This window comes from Scatophagus argus, chromosome 17 (assembly GCF_020382885.2).
Source record: "Scatophagus argus isolate fScaArg1 chromosome 17, fScaArg1.pri, whole genome shotgun sequence".
Classification (NCBI taxonomy): domain Eukaryota; kingdom Metazoa; phylum Chordata; class Actinopteri; family Scatophagidae; genus Scatophagus; species Scatophagus argus.
This window is the reverse complement of record NC_058509.1, coordinates 12,250,033-12,270,132: the sequence shown is the minus strand read 5'-3', so window position 1 is coordinate 12,270,132 and position 20,100 is coordinate 12,250,033. Positions and strand designations below refer to the sequence as shown.

General features: G+C 42.3%; 1 protein-coding gene across 2 annotated transcripts; it reads right to left on the bottom strand.

The window, feature by feature from the left end:
* Positions 1-498: 498 nt before the first annotated feature.
* Positions 499-19,587, bottom strand: fam126a (family with sequence similarity 126 member A). 2 transcript variants are annotated; one of them, XM_046418196.1, is made up of 12 exons: positions 19,392-19,587; positions 12,131-12,212; positions 11,664-11,765; positions 11,172-11,351; positions 10,216-10,296; positions 10,017-10,132; positions 8,516-8,611; positions 7,932-8,048; positions 7,549-7,636; positions 5,595-5,757; positions 4,129-4,472; positions 2,616-2,754 (listed from the first exon to the last, which is right to left on the bottom strand). In XM_046418196.1, exons 2-11 carry the CDS (start codon positions 12,179-12,181, stop codon positions 4,174-4,176), a joined length of 1,293 nt encoding a protein of 430 aa, XP_046274152.1. In that variant the 5' UTR covers positions 12,182-12,212; positions 19,392-19,587; the 3' UTR covers positions 2,616-2,754; positions 4,129-4,173. The 2 variants fall into 2 exon arrangements, with proteins under 2 accessions (XP_046274150.1, XP_046274152.1); XM_046418194.1 differs by lacking the exon at positions 4,129-4,472 and having other exon boundaries at positions 499-2,754.
* Positions 19,588-20,100: the final 513 nt, after the last annotated feature.

The window sequence follows — 20,100 nt, the reverse complement described above, 5'->3', positions numbered from 1 at the left end:
AAAAATAGTTTAATTTCAAGAAAGCAAAAAAAAAATCTATGCACAACATATTTTTAATGTAGAAACCTATATTATATGATAATACATAAGTTAAAAAAACACTGATTGGGCCTTTTCAATATCTTTGATTACAGCACAATTTTGTCCCAGAATCAGCCCTGATTTTGACAGCTCAACTAAGCTTTTCACATTATTCTATTCAACCACACCCTTCTGATGGTGTTAAAATATCAGTCTAGCTTCAGCATACTTAATAGTATTTACATTTGGTATAAGAAATTTGCTCATGTAACCAGTTTAGAAGATAAAGCTTACAGAACGTACACAATCCTATTTCCAGAGACGGTGTATTCAGTCATGTTAAAAAATAAATTTGCTCACATGGTCTATGTATAAATGCAAAGAAAGCCCCTGAATTTTATAGTTTTGAGATTCTGAAGTCATCACCGTCATATTTGGTGAAGCAGAGACAGAAAAAAATGTTACAGAGCCCACAAGTGAAATATAGAAACACTTTATTCCCAGAAGTCATAGCAGTGAGTTATCTTCAGACATGAAAAGGCCAATATAAACCAACTTTAGTATGATGTACAACAAGAGCTTACCCATTCACATTCTGTAAACCCACACACAAAAACACGATGATTGTTATTGTCCCACCATGCTACTGTATGGACACTTGACAGCTCTAGTACACAGACAACAGGACACATTTCTGCTTGAGCCAGGGACAGTATGAACGCCTGATTTAGGACATCAAATGTAGCAGATGGGCGGGGTTTAATTCCATTCTTGGTGCAAGAGAATATCACCAGGTCATGTCACATGATGCCGTGAACAACAAGGAGGGACACAGGAAAACACATCACCAAAGTACTACAAACAGCTGGAACGGTGGTTGGATAAGGAGAGAGAAGATGCCCTATTGCCCTGTAAGTCTTCTTACTTCAGAATGCACAGGAATAGGTTTAGTTACAATTTAGCCATCTTATTCTTTTACCTCTGTAAAAGTAAGTGGAGTTCAAGTCTGTGGTTTTAAATTTTTGGATCAACAGCTAGGTGCAAAATTGGTTCGAATCTGTACAGAGCAACAAAGTGCATCTCTCTCACAGGAACATACCACAGCTGAGAGTGAAACCACTCTTGTTCATCATAAGAAAATACCAAAGTTAAGAACACAACTTGTTTGCTTGTGCAAAATTCAGTACTTAAAATCATACACACTCATCGTCCCCGATCGTCAAAATCAGTCTTGTCATTTGTCAGAAGTTGGAGTTATATTTTTGCCATCAAATGCACAGCAATTCAAGAAAGTGCTAGAGGAGCGACACAAATATTGCTTCTCCATTGTGTTGGCAATACTGTGCAGTTGTAAACAAAGAACCAATTCTCATCATTCTGGTTGATTATTTAGCGGTCACTTTTATTGATGTGCAGAAGAATGCAGATTTTTCTTGAAAGAAGCACAGCTATATCTAAAATATACAGAGAGAGTTTGGGTAATCTTCCCAACAAATGGAAAACACTGAATAGGAGAGATTTGTATTGCTATTAGATGGGACTTATTATTTTTATTTCATTTTTTTAAAAAAAGTAGTAGAAACAGTTGTTCCAATTTGGAGAATCATACCTTGTTCATGTTCATATCAATCAGCAGCCGTCACTCTAAAAACAATTGCACATACACACATACAGTACACACACTCAAGCATGCTCCTGCATACTCAACACCTGCCCTCTAACAAACCTGGGCAAGGTCAGGATGGGTGTAGTTGGAGAAGCCATGCAGGGCATCAAACACCAGTTAAAATACTTTTCTAATGCTTTCCCACACAGTTTCTTTTAGGAATGAGTTTTCAGTGCACCCATTCATGTCAGACTGCTCTGCAACGCAGTGTGGTTTTGTCCTGGCACGACATCACGGCAAAAGTACACTAGTAAAAACTGTTGAAGCTGGAGGTGGTGTCGACGACATCCTGCCTCCATCAGACTCAGAGGAGACTGTGCTGGGCGAAATAAGCAGAGATGAACTGACGGAACTCTGAATGTCTGAATGGAGCAGGGCAGCAAGCTGCTTTACACCACAGGGGATCAAAGACGTTAACACGCAGTGACGAGGGAACCAGAGGGAGTGTTTGAGGGCCGTTGCAGCTGGCATGGCTTGGAGTTCCAGGTCACAGGTACAGGGTCACAGGATCAGAGGCAAGGGTTCAGGTAGTCAGGAGTCACAAGAAGTTCAAAGGTCAGAGCCAAGATGCACACTGATGCTGGGTGAGCGTTGCGTGTGGTTTGGCGCTGGACTTAAGTACCCCAGCCCTTCCTCCTGCAGGCTGCAGGAAAAGCGGCCGGCTTCTGAGGCGGTGTGGTTGCTGGTGGCGGGGACGTTGCCGCTGGCCACCTGCTCAAAGGAGCGAGAGAAGACGGCACTGGCAGTGCGCGTCAGACTGGTGAGAGCTCCTGCCTTGGGCACCGATTGGCTGGAAGTGAGTGTCAGTCGCTTGATAGACAGCTCTGTGTTCTCGCTGGCAGCCCGGCCCGTGGTCAGAGGGCTCGCCTCTTTGTCTTTATCCTTGCTGGTGCGCCCTCCGAACCGACACTTCTTCATGGCCTTGGCCCCCAGGTTCAATGTGGTGACGCTATTGCTGATAGTGATGGTGGGTGGGGTCATGTCAGGCCCCACACCACATGGCCACACCCCTTCATCCACCTCTGAAATATCCATCAGCTCATCCGGGGAACCCAGATCCACTGCGTCTGTGAGACAGACACACAGAGGGAGACAAGCACTAAAATGAAAAAGAGGAGGATGCACAGGAAAAAAACAACTACCTCATCTGTCATCCAGCCCATCTGATCCAATCAAGTTATTAAGCTGAACAAGGCTGAAAATACATTATGTAGTACATGTTTTGCATGATGACTTTGATCTTTGGGCTGCATGACAGAAAAGCTCCATCACTGTCCAGCAGGTGGCGCCTTCACACCCTAACTGCAGTTGACAGGGACATCTCATCACTTGACATGAGACAATGTAAGTTGTGTATTCGAGCCCAGCGCACGTTAGCTTAACAATCAGCTGGTTTATTGGCAGGAGTGCATGTTTTGTCCCAAAGGCAGGAGAAGGCAGAGTCTAAGAGCACAAGCCCAGGAAAGATCACAAAGGAAAAGTAGAGGAAGGCAAACAAAAGACACAAGTTAACCCTAAATACACATGTTCCTCTTCACTAACTCTAAAGACAAACACACAAATATCTTTCTTCAAGGCATGCATCCACACCTGTGTAAGTGGCCAACCGCCTGCATATGCACAAACACACAATTCTGAACACCTGCAAACAGCTGGTAAACAGACAGATATGCAGGTCATGTTAAAATCTTTCACTGTCAGATTTCCCCTGTTTAAAAACAAAAACAAAACAAAGCCCAGTTTTATCAGCTTCAAATAATTCAAGACCCGCATATCTTTCCTCAGCTCCTAGCTACCAGTCAGAAGGAGGTTATCTGCCCCCAGGAGCAACCCAGGAGTAATGCGTTGAGGCGTACCGAGGTGTGCTATAAGAGATCCAAAGGCTTACTGATCCCTCGAGGAACTAAACCATAAACAACACTGTGACTGCAGACTGCTAACAGAGGTATAATATCTGGACTGAAGGTCATCAGGAATTTTTGTTATCAGTGACCTGATATGGCATTAGTGTGACTTTTATTAAGCGATACACAGCTAGAAAATAGAAGTTTCTATCTAGTGTGTGTTGTGTTTACTGTTCATAAAGCTACTTTTACCAACTGCTCCTTGTTTAACTGCTTTTAATTAGATTCATTTCATTACATTGATAGTGAGTTTCAGCCAAGCATATCTTATTATTATGCTTTTTTTTTTTATTTGGTTATTGATCTGTTATTCAGTTAGATTTTGAGTGATTAACTTCATTTGAAGGAATCTCAGCAGGAGATCTTCATGAGGAAGCTTTAGCAACAAAGGAGAGAGTAAATGAATAAATGACGCTGCACAGACAGATGAGAGGAATAGTGCAATTAGGTGAAGAGAGGTTGGTGAAGCTCAGCGCAGAAGGCAAAAGGGGAAAGTCATCATGCAGCTTTTCAGACCACGCCCCCACACACGGTTACCTAGGTTACCCCGGGAGTGGGGCAGGGGGAAGGAGGGGCTGGACCTTAATACTGGCTCCTCCCTGTGGAGGCAGGCCCAGAACCCTCATTCTCCACCATCCGCCTCACAGACTTCTGCCTCCTGACCTCCTGACCCCGCATACTGGAGTCATGACTTCGGGGGTCCAAGCTGACCTCGGAGGCGGAACCCAATGTGTCGCAATCCGGCTGTGCACGGCCGTCAGTGCGTGGCCGCAGGGAGTCTCCGTTGGGCATTCGCTCGCCGCTCACACCTGTCACACTGATCTCGGGGATGGCCACGCCCCCCAGTGCAGCCTCACTGTCTACACTCACCTCCTGGGACTCTGGTGGGAGGCATGAGGGCGGGGGGGTGATGCGACAATACACATACACACACACACGCAAAGACAGTCACGTATCATGCACACATATGTGAAAAACAAAAACACGGTCATGTGCACAGGCACACACAACCACACACAAGACACACAGAGGTAATCAATGTAATGGCAGAAAAATAAAAAGACAAAAATCATAGTGATCAGAACATAACACATGGTCTAAGTACATGCCGTATGGAAATGAATATGAATACGATATTTGAATGGAATCGCATTTCACACATGGCCACTGCTCACCCCAACACATGTATTAATATTTAACAGTATTTTCTTTCATCTGCTCACAACAAAAGTTTTATGCATAAACAAATAGCTGGCACTGATAAGCAGATAGCCATGAGTTTAGAAAGGGCCGTGAAGATCAAGATGACACCTACTCATTAAACCAACTGAAAGCTGTAATTTACCTGACTTATCTGTATTCTTGGAGAAGAGGGTGTCTCTCTCTTAGTTGAAAACAACATAAAGACTGTCAACATTTAGTCTAATAAAAGCCTAATTTGCTTTCTGGTCACTGAAATACTGAGAGCTGAAACTACACAGAAGACAACATATTCGTATTCATACATAAGTGTACACACTGTAGTACATCTGAACTATAAATACACTACCTGATCTGATTTCCTGTCAAAGTAGTTCATGTGCCTTGTTAAATCTCTTAAACAGAGAATGCTTGTCTGTCTCTGTACTGCTACCAACTTGAGCAAATCCTAACAAATCTGACAGGAAGTCACGGTTTTCAATGAGTAGATTCTAATAAAGGTAGACGGCATGGAAACTGAAGAGACCGAAGGATGGCAACAACACTTAATAACAGTGAAAGCAGGACATGAAATGGTAGGGTGAGTGAACAATGAAGAGATCGAAACCTGTTGCTCTCTCCTTTGGTATGGATTTGTTCTTCAAACAAACAATTCTAGTTTTTACTACTCCATGAAAATGTGACCACAATTTTCTTAAAGAAAAATGGGAAAAGTGTGTGTGAGATCTCAGCAACTTAAACTCCCACATTTGTGTCTCTGCACCTCAATTTGCTCCCCCACCCCCACTGTGAATGAGTTTTACCGTGTCTCTTCCAGCGGTGTCCCCTGATAGAGAGGGAGGTGACAGCATTTCGGGAGATCCTGGAGGAGGTGGGTGTGATCTCCACCTGGATACTCCGTGCACCCTCTTTGCTGTTGCTCTTCAAGGCTGCGCCATGCAGTGAGGATTTGATGGCATTACCCACCTGAGAATGATGAGACGCACACATTGACAAATGTTACTGCTTCTTAGGATGCTGAAGTTCCACAGGACATTTAACCAGTGGCTCCCGCCCAGTGAGGAACTGGACTGGCTTTCTGACAGGAGAGGAGCCAACAAGTTTTAGTCAATGTTACCTGGTGATAATCCTGTTCCTTTTGCCCCCCCCCCATCTCACTACAGGCACATTTCTTATCTGTTGTGCTACTTCTAACCAATCAGCGTGGACACCACAACAAATATCCATCCATCCATTTTCTATACCGCTTATCCGTCAGGGTCGCGGGGGAGCTGGAGCCTATCCCAGCTGACTACGGGCGAAAGGCGGGGTACACCCTGGACTGGTCCATCGCAGGGCCAACACACAAAGACAGACAACCACACACTCTCACACTCACACCTAGGGGCAATTTAGAGTAGCCAATTAACCTAATGTGCATGTTTTTGGTGTTGTGGGAGGAAGCCGGAGTACCCGGAGAAAACCCACGCAGGCACAGGGAGAACATGCAAACTCCACATAGAAGGGCCCAGACCGAGATTCGAACCTGGAACCCTCTTGCTATGAGGAGACAGTGCTAACCACTGCACCACCGTGCCGCCCACCACAACAAATATGATAAACTGATATTAAAATTTACAAACCAAAATTAGAAATTGCTTTCCTTGATTGAAGGAACAAGTAGAAGAAACAATGAACTGATGTACAGTTTGTATTAGATTAATTGTAAAAACACTCCACACTCTAAACCGATCCGTTACACATGTTTAGATTCTTCTTTAAAGCTGACACTTTTGTGTCTCCCAAAAAGATCCAAGTGTGAAGGCACTGGTCCCGTACACGATGCAACAAGCTGCTTTTCTGATACCACTTAGATGTGTTGTGTTGTGTTCTTAAGCAACACTGAAGTTCCAAAGAAGGGACCATAACAATATCATCCGATTAATAACTCAGTGACTGGCATTTTTATGCACAAGAATAAACTTAAAAGCTTAGCTAAAACTGATTGTGTTACGCAGACTGGTGATATAAGAAAAACAAATAAGGCTTTGTCTTTCAGTCTTTATTAACACCATTTCACAAGTCTTTCTGTAATAACCTCTGTACCTGCTGAAAAATCTCAAGTGGCACTTGCACTAATGATCATACAACAGCTGAGTACGTAACATGAGGTAAAAGGCATCATAATCACAACACAACATGTCTTTTGTCTGTGAGGCTGCAACACATCGGTCTCACGAGGTACACGTCACCAAGCTATGCTAAGCTAGCAGCCACCTGGTGTGTTCCGCTGCAACAAGTAAACAAATCAACACACTGGACAACAACGCTGACACTTTCATGCCGCCACATAGCAGTGTGTTTGTTCATGATGTGTGTCCACAAAGCTGTGTCTCTATTTCAAAAACATCTTTTCAAACCCCAACACTATTCTTATTAATGTGAATCCAAAGGTTGTGTTTTGATTGTTACACCTAGCCTTGTGTAGTAATACTGCAATCTTAGGTTCAATCCTCTGCTCTCAGGGCCTCAAGGATTATAGCTTAACGGAGCAGAGTGGAAAGCATGTAAATAATCTAGTGGGATTACACTCTGCTTGCAGTCTCTGACACACACATAGACCAACACAATACAGCGTAGTGTGCTCTGCATGAACCAAAACCACAGGCTAGCATGTGTGTCTAAATCACATGCTCTCTAACAAGCACGCACACACTACAGGTCCAAAAACACAGTGAAGTGAGATGTGATAGCAGCAGAAAAAATGATCGCACCCACCAACAGAGCTTCAGGGAACAGCTCTAGCTGAGCCCGATACAGAACGTCATCCAGTGCTTTGGATCCCAGTTCAACTTCCCCATTACACCTGCACACAGACACGGAAACAAGTAACACAGCATATGATTCTCTGATACAGATTTAAAGTTTCCTGTTGCACAGTTAGTAATATTGTAGCCCTATGGAGCTTCTGAGGAGGCCCCCATTTTGTTTCTCTCGTGCACACGCATGAGGATGCAGATGCGCACATGCAGATGATTCACCCTGTAAACATAAGTTTTGTTTGTTTGCAAGAAAACCCCACAGGGCCCATTTAACAGCATGATTAACAAATCAGAGCTTGATTCGGCTGTTTGTGCAGGCATGTGTGTGTGTGTGCTCACAAGGCGTAGTGTATCCCTGTGATGAGCTGAACCAGGAAGTCCGATGTGACCGTCATTCGTGTGCTAATGCCTTTATAGCGCCGCATCTGCTGCCGTGGGTAACCGCATATACACACCCTGGAAGATAAGCAATAAAAACACAATAGTGAAGCTTGCATTGGAGATACAGAGAACATCTGACCAGGGAAACCACAACACATCATACAAGCCGCAAGAAGGAGGATTCAGCTACAACTTAGAAAGTTAGGGAAAATCAAAGCTGATGACTTCTCTTCAGCTCTGTGCTTATTAGAGCAACGCTCAACAGCAGCTGGCAGATTACCAAAATCACTGAACTGGGATGTGTCTACATCACAGGAATATCATATAGCAGATATCTTGGCTCTCTCTGGCATTACAGTCTGTAAGAGGATCAGATAAGTAAAGCAGCATTTGTGTGTGCGTGTGTGTGTATGTGTAAGTAGCCTCCTCAAAACATTTAGCACCAAAAAACTGTCAGTATGAAACTATCACTTAAAGTCCTCATGACAAGTAACAGCATATTTAGCTATACTGCTATAATGATGCATGTGTGTGTGTTTTACCTGGAACTGAGCTGGCAGAGGGATTGGAGGGAGGTGGAGGTCATGTAGCTGAGAGCAGCGTTGTAGCACAGCAGCAGGAAAGTCAGCACCTCAAATCTGACCAGCACAAACGTACCATTAAAAAAGCACATTTTATGTCCAAAAAGACCTAAAAACATACTGTAGATACATTCACAGGAAAAAGAGAGTAAAATATTTCTAAATTAAATCTGAAGTCATCAGATAAATTCTGGGATTTCTTGAAAAAGAGTAATCCAATCTCTACATTGCCCACATTAACCCGCAATACAAGTTGACTGTCCACAGGTGGGTCAGAGATTCAGGTGTTTTGGGTTTGGTAATCTCACTCCATTCAAACACCAACAGATTTTTGTAATTTTCAGTCTTCAGTCCCAACCAATGCTGACTCAAGCGACATCAGTTCAATTTATCAGATTTTCCACCACTCAGCAATAAAAAAGCTTAGTTCCCTTTTCATATAGGAAGTAGAACTCCCAGGCACCTACAAATAGAGATCAAAGTATCTCTTGCATGATCTTAAAAAGCAGCCAGACTTATTTTGTTACGTAAGTTGGAAAAAAAGATTTACCAATCTTTGCCCTGAGTCTGAAACAGTAAGGGAAAACAGTACTGACAAAAGTTGGAGACGTTCAACCGCAACCACTTTCAGAGTTCGGCTGCAGTGTAGCATGATTACATTAATTTAGGAAATCCTAAAGGCAATATCACAACTTCAAACACAACAAAGCAAAGACAACTGCCTTGGGCCTTCACTGATGCTAGTGCACCATGCCTAAAAATAACTCTGTCTCTGGCAGCTCCTATCATCAGACTCTCTCACAAGTCTGACAATACTGAAACTAGACTGCCTATTAAGGTAACTATATTTAATGAAATTATCAGACTAAATTGACTTAACATTTCTGGTAACAGTCAAAATAGTTTGATGGATTTGTGTCCCAACAAAGCCATTATTTTAACACTCCATCTGGGTCCTGGTCCAGTTTCATGGACTGCTGTGTGAAGTTCACACACATCCTGTCAGAAAACGTGCAGCCTGTCAAGAACATGACTACTTTAAATTTGCGAGGCAATGTTTGTTTAATACTTTCGTTGTTAAAAGGCATCAAACGAAAATCCTTCAAGAGTGCAACCTCTTATCAGTACAATGCATTCATCATAGTGCATTTAACATTTTGAGACAACTGATGTGTCTGAATACAATGTGGACAGCCCAACACTAACAATATAAGAAATTCATTCCTTTGAAAAATGTTCCACATTTACTGAACTTGTCAGTGTTTCTTTGTCACAATGTTCATCCTCCTCCATGTGTCTTTCTACTTTGGTTGTTGGCATGTGTTGCTGCCAAGTCTAAACAGGCAGACTGGCAGCCTTCTGCAGGGAAAGCCCATTTAAAACAAGCACAAGCTCCACCCAGTGGGAACATCAGCAAGCACCCAACAGACTTTAAAGCAAGTGTGCCTATCCAGCCTCTTACCGGTTCTGTGCTGTAAAGGTCTCTCTCTGGAGGTGAGGCCCGCTGTACACCACCCTGCTCAGTCCATGATTGGCTAGAGCCCCTTCTGTAAGGGCAATGGAGCCAATGGCTGAAGGCTAGAAGTGGGAAGATGAAGATGAAGTTTTTAAACTGAACATTTCAGCAACAACAAAACACAAGATTTGTGCGTGTTTCTCACCTCATGGTATACTGAGGGTTTGGAGAGGGAAGGGACGGTAAAAGATAATACTTTACTTTGTCCATCTTTATCAACTATTTCCTGTGAAAGAGAAAAGCAGGAAGGCCATTACAAAATGTTTCTGTGGGTGAGGAAAACACAGTGCCCTGAACCTGTTCAGAGCGTGTGCTTATCTCTTCAAGCACACTCATATGTGATGCGTGGGTGTTTGTGTATGTGGACCTCAGGGTCTCCGTTTCTCCACTCAGTCTGTTGGTGTATGCGTGTGTGCCTATTTGTGCGCAATATTGTGTGTACATGCTTGCACAAACCCCGGGGTTTTGGTGTCCCCTGTGTGCATGTTAATGTCAAACAGATTAATAGGAGCCAGCCACTGTGTTGAGTGACAGCTGACCTATTCTGCTATTCAGACAGGAAGTTAGGGGACGCTGCACTTTGCTGATAGATAGGACACTGGGAGCCAAAGTGGATGAAAACAGGACCATGCTTTAATAACTGCTAGTGCTGGCATCTTCACATGGCAAGTAAAGGACATTTACGAGATGAAGCCCATCCATATTATGTGTTTGCAAAGTCACTGTGTTTCAGTTCCCTTATTTCTAACTCGCATTACCCGTCACTCTCCTTGCACAGCTGTGTAACAAGGCAGTGAGGGCATAAAGTAATCTTTCAAAACACATGATGCAGATCCTAGAAACAGTTGAGTGGTTATGTCCGCTGCTTCTAGAACATGTACTTGCTCATTTGCTTTGGATCAAGGACTTTTTTTCTAGTGTTTTTCTTTGCTCTTATCAAACAGGAAACTATTTGTTATTAACAAGAGCAGCTCTCCTCTACTGATGAGACATAAATCAGACCAACTGTGACATAAGAGGTGGTATTGAAAATTTAAATGCACACACATAAACAACTACCACCATCCATTCACCACTACCACCATTCATCACCTCCCCTACCAGGTTGTAAATGCCCAGCAGCAGGGCCTCGATGCAGCCGGAGGTGTGTGGGTCTCTGGCTGCGCTGACGGACAGGAGGCTCCACAGGAGCTCTGGCAGGAACTGCAGCGTGAAACGCTGTAGCTGTGGCTCACCACTCCGATAAAATTCAAACAACTGGTGACACACCGGTTCCAGCAACTGGGGGGGGACAGAAAACCAAAAACATGGGCACATGGATACATCACAACCATCACTGCAACTGTAATTAATTTTGCATGTGGCATTTATGGTGTGCACACAATGTCAGAATTAAAGACAGCAGTATTTGGGATGTACAGTATATTGGACAGTCAGACAAAAAAATAAATCAATAAGACAAAATAACATAAATATACTATAACGTACAAAATAAAATGAAAACAGGACAATAAACACAAAGGTGCTGGTCAAAGGTTTTGATAATGATTGATAATATTGCATGAATAAAAACATAAAGGAGTGTTTCCATACATCGCTGTAATTCTCTCGGATAACCTTGTAGAGTGCAGGGACCAGGGCACCTTTGTCTTTTAGCGAGGCAGCATAGCTGGACACAGCACTGTCAGGGAGGGTCTGAAACGCACACACAAACAAACGGCTGAGGTTTGACACGCTAACTGACTTACCAATATCCTAAAAATAAACACACACCATGATAAGTTGAGAAGTGAGAACCAACTCCTCAAAAATTTGTAAACGTAGTCTAAATTTGATCTGTTTACAGTTGACAGGGTGCACAGATATTGTTTTGGAGCAAGAAATCAGCTTGATATTATGGTTATAGGTGGATGAGAAAGGATGTTAGTAAGAGTGATTATATTTTGACTAAATCTTGATGAGAAAGGCAGTGATAGTCTCTCTATGCAGAGACCATGCTGCATACTAATCATAGATTTGTGCTTTTTACACTCTCACTCACACACACAGTAAAGCAGTACCTTAAATTCTGACAGCCATTCCTCCACCACTCCTTGGTCCATAGCCAACATGTTCCCTCATCTGCAGTGGAGTCACCTCTACCTTAGAGAGAAAGAAGTACTGTATAAAACACACACTCTGCATAATTATTGAGACACAACAAATACATAGTGCATTTGTACATATACACACACACACACGCACATGCAAGCAATGAACAGCTTGGACAAGGATTTGCTATCTTGACAAAAAATATCCCATTACAAGCAGCAAACAATGCCATGACAGTGGTGAATAGTGGCTGTACACGCCCCAGGCATCGATTCAACACTCCAAAGAAGCATAAGTCTCTGCATCCTTTTCACGCTCCTGTTTGTTTCCCCTCGCATTCCTCTCCAGACACACACACACCTCTGCAGCAAGTACCTAACCTATTCTCAACTCAAGCTCGCAAATCGAAAAATCACCCACACAGAGAAGCCTGGCTGGCTTTGCCGTTGAAGCACCGATGAGAAAAAAAATGTGGCAGAATTTAGATGCTTGTTGAACAGGCTGTACAGTCTGGATGTCTTTAAACGGAGTCAGAAAAAGGAAAACGGGCTCTTACCTGCATTAGCTCACATTTACTCATGTTCAAATGAATGCGCTGCTCCTCTCATTGCTCTTGCATAGTTTTGATATTCCTTTCTATCCATCACAGCACTTACGCTGTCTGCATCTTAACTTCTCTCTTTCCAGTTCTCAGCATCTGACTTGCATGCCGGTAGCTTATTTTCCACTGAACCCTCAATATTATATTATGCTATCTCTTATTGACTTATACTGCACAGTGTTTCTTTTGCTCTCACTGCCATTTTAATTCTCTGTGTGTGTTTTAATAAAGCTTTTGCTGGTTCCTTTCCGACACTGTTGTTCTGAAGACACAAGATGCAAAGGCAGAAAATGGGAGAAAAGCAATATATAGAGTAAGAGGAACAGAGACAAAGAACAACATCAGTAAAACTTCAGGTGGGATTTTGAACTACATTTCAAAATATCAGCTCCAATGTGCGGGTGATGACAGAGGAGAATATGTCCAATTCAGACCCAGGGTAACGGTCAAATTGAAATTTTGACCTGATAATAGTGCCAGGGTAAGGGTGTGACTTAAGTTATTACAATTTAATTTTCTTAAAAAGGCACAAGGATATCTGTGCCAAATATTTACTAGTTCTAGTCCTGAAATGTAACAAATTTCTGCTTTTGTTTCATGTCAGTGTAAATGCAATACCAATGCTTTGGGAAACTGTGATGACCATTCTGTTCAAAGATCAAACAAATAACTGAGAACAAAACTGAACTGAAACAAAAAGAGGGTAATAGTCAAAATAAGCAGCAGTTGTATTCCCTGTCCTTCCGTGTACTGGGTCCTCGTAACCAACTCTGCACTGTGATTATCACCATAAGACAATGACTGATGAGGAGGACAACTTCTCTATATTTTTCTGATGATAATCCATCAGAGATTTTCCACCAGTAGTTTGTTTTCACAGGTAATGTTGTGTCTGCACTTTGAAACTGCGAGCCCCTCGGCTATGCTTGCCATTGAATGCAGAAGTCCATTTTTGGTATGTCTGGTAACAGAGGCTGGGGAATAAAAAAAAGAGCGAAAAAGAAGTCCTTCTATGTGCACATTTGTCATCCAGAAACATGTGCTCAAACAGTGTCTAGAGACTAAAAACATTTCATCTAGTAGATGACACTAAAACACACATAAATACACACACATTTTGCATCTCTGGGAAGACAATATTCCAAACATATCAAAGACACACACAAGATTGCAGATTCAGAAGATTCAGAGGGTTCAGCCTGATTTTAAATCATCATTATTTAAAAAAAAAAACCTGACATATCTTTCATCACAATACATCTGCAATTCATGTGTGCGTCACAAATTTTTTTAAAAACCATTTATGGAGGCTTTCATCCTTTACTTTTCACATACTCGTTTTGCTCCGTCCTTTCGCTCAACCTGCCACACATCACTCATTTCTCTCCCTCTCCCCACATCTTCCCTGCTCCCTAATCTGTCCTTCACGCATACAAATGTTTTATTCTGTTTTATTCCGGTGCTTGGTCGCTCCACGGCAGCCAGGTGTCTATTTATGGACTGTACCAATGACAGGAATGACAAGGGGGGAGGGGAGCCAGTGACTCATGAAATGGGGAAGGATTATAAAGCAGAATAGCCTCCATTTAGAGAAATTAGTCCTTTGTGGCAGTCTGTTGTTCTGTTCTTTCACACTGGTGAAGAAAACAAGGAGGACAGTGACGTCCAAAGCCAAAATGTGCATCTTAATGGAAGGCTCACGAATGACAAAATAAAAGGCTGTGATTAGAGAGCGGGTGAGTCAGTCCTCCAAGTGGACGGGTTTCTCCTCCTACGGAGTCACTTATAACTGGTCAACCCTGTCCACACTGTCGTCTGGGGCCTGTCATCTGCATCCTGAAAAAGATACTATAGTCAGCAGCTGCCTGCAATGCCGCCTACCCATGTCATTTATCTGCCTCCTACCTCAACAGCATGTTCAGGCCACTGCAGCAACACGTTTGCAGTGTCTCAAAATGATTTTAATCATAACAAGACAGCTACACCGAACAGAAACTTGTGAAGAGTGCAAAGAGTCTAAGGATGTAGGGTCCCACGTCCTGTACAGACTGTAAAGCCCCCTGAGGCAAATAAAAATGACTTTTAAACAAATTACATTAAGAGTCAATCTTACAAAATAAGTGTCTTGAATATTCATAAGAGTTTTAAAAAAGTGCCAGCCAAATGTGACAACTAGAACTGCAACTAACAGTTATTATCACCCTGCTGATTATTTCCTTTTGTCTATTAAATGCGAGAAGTAGTGAAAAATGCCCACCATAATTTCCTAAAAACCCAAAATAAATCTCAAAGATACTTTGGTTTTTAAGATAAACTAGAAAATTAATTTATTTGCCCTTAAACAACAAAGTCATTAATTGACTAATCAAGACTGGTTGAAGATAGCTTATTATTTCATTATTAAACCTGCCCATTTTGCAAACTTCACTGTACCATTGTTATTTGCACTATTGTTTCTTACCTTAGCTTCATCAGAATAGCTAGTCAGCTAAATTTGTTTTCAAATGTTTTAAAGGATGTGAGAATTCATCTACCTGTTCCTTTTTCTCAGCTGGGTGAGAAATTTGAAGGTTACCTTCAGAAACACAATGAGAAGCGGCAGTGACTACAGTTGTGAGCTATTGAGGATTCTCCCTACTCACTCGAGCAAGGCGGCTTTTTGGCTATAGGACAGCCTTCCTGAGACAGTCAAAAACTGAATCTTTTGCCAGCAACTCTTAAGAGTCGATATCATCGTCCATAGTGATTTTTCACTGTTTACATCATCGTGCACAAATCCAGACATTTCGCAACCCAAGTTCCAACAGTTATCAAGCAAATATCTAGGCTGTATTTTCATACTGCATGCGGGCACAGGCAGGCAACTGGTGGAGAAAAATAGAAAACTAATTGCCCTGGGAGTACACTACAGAGCGTAATTATGTTATTAGGCAGGTGGTTGTCTTCTGTCTTAGCCTGGCTAACTGTTATCCATCTCTATGTCATTATGGTGATCATGACAGAAATCAATATTAACCAGACCAAACAATGCAGCAGCTGGTGCTCATCTTCTAGGCAGCTCAACCGCACTAACACACACATGAATAAACCAGTGTTAAGGACAAGTGGCAAGGCAGGCCTGACAAGCACAAGTAAGAAACCAGTGAAGCAACAACAAGGAGATGGATGGTGAATACAGGAGAGCGACAGGTAGGCTGTGCAGGAAAGGAGGACAACAGATCAGTGGCTACATTAATAGAGGGAGAGATAACTGGATGTATATAGAAATGAGGGATAAAAGAATGCAAGATAACCCAGGGGATGGATAACTAAAGAGGAGTGAGATAATAGAGTCAATAAAGAAGAAGAGGATTCAACCTCCCAGGCTCTGAGAAACACATGAGACAAGGACAGGTACTGAAACACACACTTCTCTGATCTAAACAGGCTCAAAAATAGATTTAATCATTGTGTTTTGTAGCCTAGTTTGGTTTACTGAGTTTTTCCAAAAGTGCAAAGCTCTGATATATCCCACTAGTTGCAAATGAGTGATGGACATCGTGTCATACATTGCACAAGCGCTTGTTCATTCAATGTCTGGTTTGACAAAACCTGTTCCTGTGAGCTAGCTAAAGTTGACAGCTCGTTCCTTCTGAATTTACACCCACGCCTCTATCTTAAACTCTCTGACACACAAACACAAACACACGACTGGCTGTCTAAATGAGCTTATTTTTGACTCCTCCTTCTGAAGGCTTCGTCAGACACAAACAGGTTTCCTCTGAGTTAACATTCCTAATCCTTGTTGTAAGGGCACTTGCATGCTCTGAGAGAGTTACTGTCAACATGAAGCAAACAGACCATAGCCATACTACTACTTTACATGGATACATACAAAAAGCACAGGAAACAAGCACTATCGAAACAGAGTGTGCTCTACTGCTTGGTAGTCAAGTGAGAACAAACCTGTATGAGGAAGTTGGTGGAGAGAGTATAAAAACAAGTATGTGAGAACGAATTAGGGGGACACACACATGTACTTCCCTCCCTGTTGTAATTTCCTATTTCACAAATGCTTCGGAACGTGCTTTTTTTTTTCCAGGAAGTGAGTGGACCAATAAGATCGAAGGGGAGAATTGAGGGAAGAAAGGAAACAGGGAGAAAGACGAAGTGGGTGGTTTTAAGAGTGACGGAGCTGCCCAGCTGCTTTTTCCTGTGGTACAGGGTTCCACCCACATGAGCTACTGGTTAGGCTGATAATGACAATGATGACACCCACATCACTAAGCCCTCAACGAATTAAAGCTACAAGGAGACTAAAAGTTGTGAAACAGAACAAATAAATCAAAAAACTAAATCATCTAAAGTATCCTCAGCTGCCTTAACTCTTTTACAGACACACCCAAAACACTAATTAACTGTTGAACTGCACTATTCAATACAGAACCAGGAACTACAACTATATGCCTCCACCCAAAATTTCCAAACTAGGTCATTTAACAGCTGTCAACAAGTTGGACCAGTGACTCCAGGTTTGTTTCAACTTTAATGGGAGCAAAAGCAGTTAAGATGCAATTTTGAGGAGCTGCAGGCTGACCAACTAAAGGCAAAGGCCTAGTTATATAACTGGTTATAAAGGGCACAGCTTCTAACATGTCCAAAGCTCATAACCTGACCTGATCTCCTGTTCACCCCCACTCTTAAGAGCTGTTTACGCCGTCTGCCCATTCCTCGGTCTTCAGCATTTTGTTTTAACATCTCTCTACAGTTTATATCACATAGTTTTCATGCTGTCTGCTGCCATATTCTTTATATGGACTATCTTGGCCTGAGGTTAACCCTGTTGCATCATCAACTCCCACCTAGCGCCCCACAAGGTCTTCTTCAATAGCTTCAGTAGCAGGTTGCTTATAGCTTAGAGGAAGGGGGAGGGCTGGGTGGTGGTGGGGTTCTGCTTCTGCTTCCGTTTTGTTTCTCATTCATTTGTACACACACACACACACACACACACACATACATATATAGCAGAAGGCTGCCTGTAGCTAAGTCAAGATGACAACAGAGTCTGTGGTTGGTGCGTGTGTGTGTGTGTGTGTGTGTGTGTGTTGCCACTGTGGGAGACAGATAGAGAGATCTGACAGGGAGGAATCCTCTTATAGCAGCCTACGCGCCTTTCTCCGTTGCCTCTAAGCCAGTGATGCATCTTAGTCCATCCTCTCACTCCTCTAATTCCCTGTCTTCGTTCAGAAAGCAAGCCTGAAGAGAACAGTGATTAACATCACTCTTTTTTCTATTTAAATGCCATCTTTTATCTCTCCTTTTTCAATGTTTTTGCCTCAGCTTTTCTTGTCATACCTGAATATCTATTCTGTAATCTATTGATGTTCAGCCCTAAAATGTCACAGATAATTAGCTTGACTGCCTTGCTTTTTCCATTGAGCCTATTGTATGCTGCATATCTTGCCGTCAAAAGGATGCTTTTGCTGGGAAAATCCATTTAGTGACTTGGGTTTATAAAATTAGATGAAAGGGGGATTGCAACTGTTTCTGCCTGTATATTTTAGAAAATAGCATGCATGGATGACTCTAGCTGTGATGCTGGAGGACAGCAGACCCCCGCACGATCTTCTTGCTCTATGACCTAACACGCTTCACTGTCAAAAAGCATTAAGAGAAGCAGCCATGAATGCCACACATTAACAAGTCCATGCATACTTTTAATGCGTGCACACACAAACAAAACTCCAATGACACCACTTCAACAGTGCGCACTCACCCACCCAACAAACCCATCTACTGCTAACAGGCAAGCCTCCCCCTAATGACAAAGGCAAACACACACGATACGGAAAGCAAGGACAAACTATGAGCTAAGCCGCAAACAGTATCTTGTTTGAACAATAACTGGAACACCACAACAAGCACGGCTTTTGTGAAGGACACAAAATGTAAAACAACGATAATGCAACTTCTAACAGCATGTACTGTAGTGAAGGAGTTCATTTTATAGAGCAGGACTGCCATGGACTCGGTGGCAAATCTTCACACTCAACTATTAGAAAAATCCTAACAACACTTTATCTGTCAAAGCACTTTGCAGTGGTGTCTCTACTGCTGAAAAACTGGTGCACACACACTGCAATCGCCTGTGGAATCTTAACAAGTATTTTAGTCCAGACAGTACAGACACCCACGGCTGTTACAAAACAGCATAAAGTCAGGTACACACAGTCTGTCTCTGTGACAAACGTGACTTAATCTACTACACTAGCAAAATGGTTGCAATGGAAACCTCACTGACTACTGTTTTATTTCATGTTGTCTAATTTTATTGGTATCCAGAGGCACTGATAATCAGCTAGTTTGCTACAATGACAATCGGTAACAAAGCTTGGGTTATAGAAAGTGAGAATCTCTCTCAAGTTACCGGCAGCTCAATGGCGTTATCAGCCACACAATTCAGTGTATTCGTTAACCGGTATCAGCCAGAGATTGTAAATAAATTCTCCGCGGTCGGTCACGCACTCTCTGTCTTGGCTTGCTGAATGACTACGAGCTGTCACTACGGTTGCTTACAGATTAGCTTGCTAGTTAGCTAGCTTGGCTAAGGCGCGACACCAAGTAAACTGGGGAAGTTAGTGATTACTTACTGGCATACTATCTGGCAATTTCCTGGTATGGCTCTCCTCTATCGTTTCGACGAGACGGGTAAACGGCTATCACTTCGCTACTCCATAAATCTCCTCAATAATTCATCAACATCAGCTCCTTCCATCTTCATTACTTTCACCACTCAGAGTACCTTATACGAGGGGACTTGGTCTCTACGGAGCGACAAGCATCTAAACCAATGAGTGAACGGTATATAATCTAACTGCCACACCCCCCACAAGCTGAGTCCAATAGAATTAGACGCTATCTGCAAGTTAATAGTTTCCACGGTCATGGTAGGTTGTCGCTGTCAGTCACCCGCTCTTTGACAGAAGCGTGATCTACCAGATCTACCACTTTAAACGAATCACATAAATAAATAATTAACTGACATTTGAAATATGATTGCATTGCACTGAATAATTGATTATACTACAGGATATAAATTGCCTTTTGAATGTTGTTTAGTCAATATTTCCCTCCGTTTGATTTATGTATTCACATTTTAATTATGAATATAACAAGTTATTATCAATATTTTAACTATTTTGTCGCACTTAAACGGGATCTAATCAAGGACATAATTAATATAGGTTGCCTCTTTTAAACAGCTACAGTTACTTTTTTATTTTATGAAATTTTAACTCAATTTACTCGCTTGATTTCCCAGACTTTTTCATTTGAAAATGAGCAGCTGGTTTTCAGGTT

What these genes read in the sequence shown, in the direction of transcription:
- fam126a (XM_046418194.1), bottom strand. Translation starts at nt 12,181, where the DNA reads ATGTTGGCTATGGACCAAGGAGTGGTGGAGGAATGGCTGTCAGAATTT. An exon ending in AATGGCTGTCAGAATTTAAG is followed by an intron (nt 11,766 to 12,130) that starts GTACTGCTTTAC and finishes TGTGCGTTTCAG; the next exon opens with ACCCTCCCTGACAGTGCTGT. An exon ending in TCCGAGAGAATTACAGCGAT is followed by an intron (nt 11,352 to 11,663) that starts GTATGGAAACAC and finishes GTCCCCCCCCAG; the next exon opens with TTGCTGGAACCGGTGTGTCA.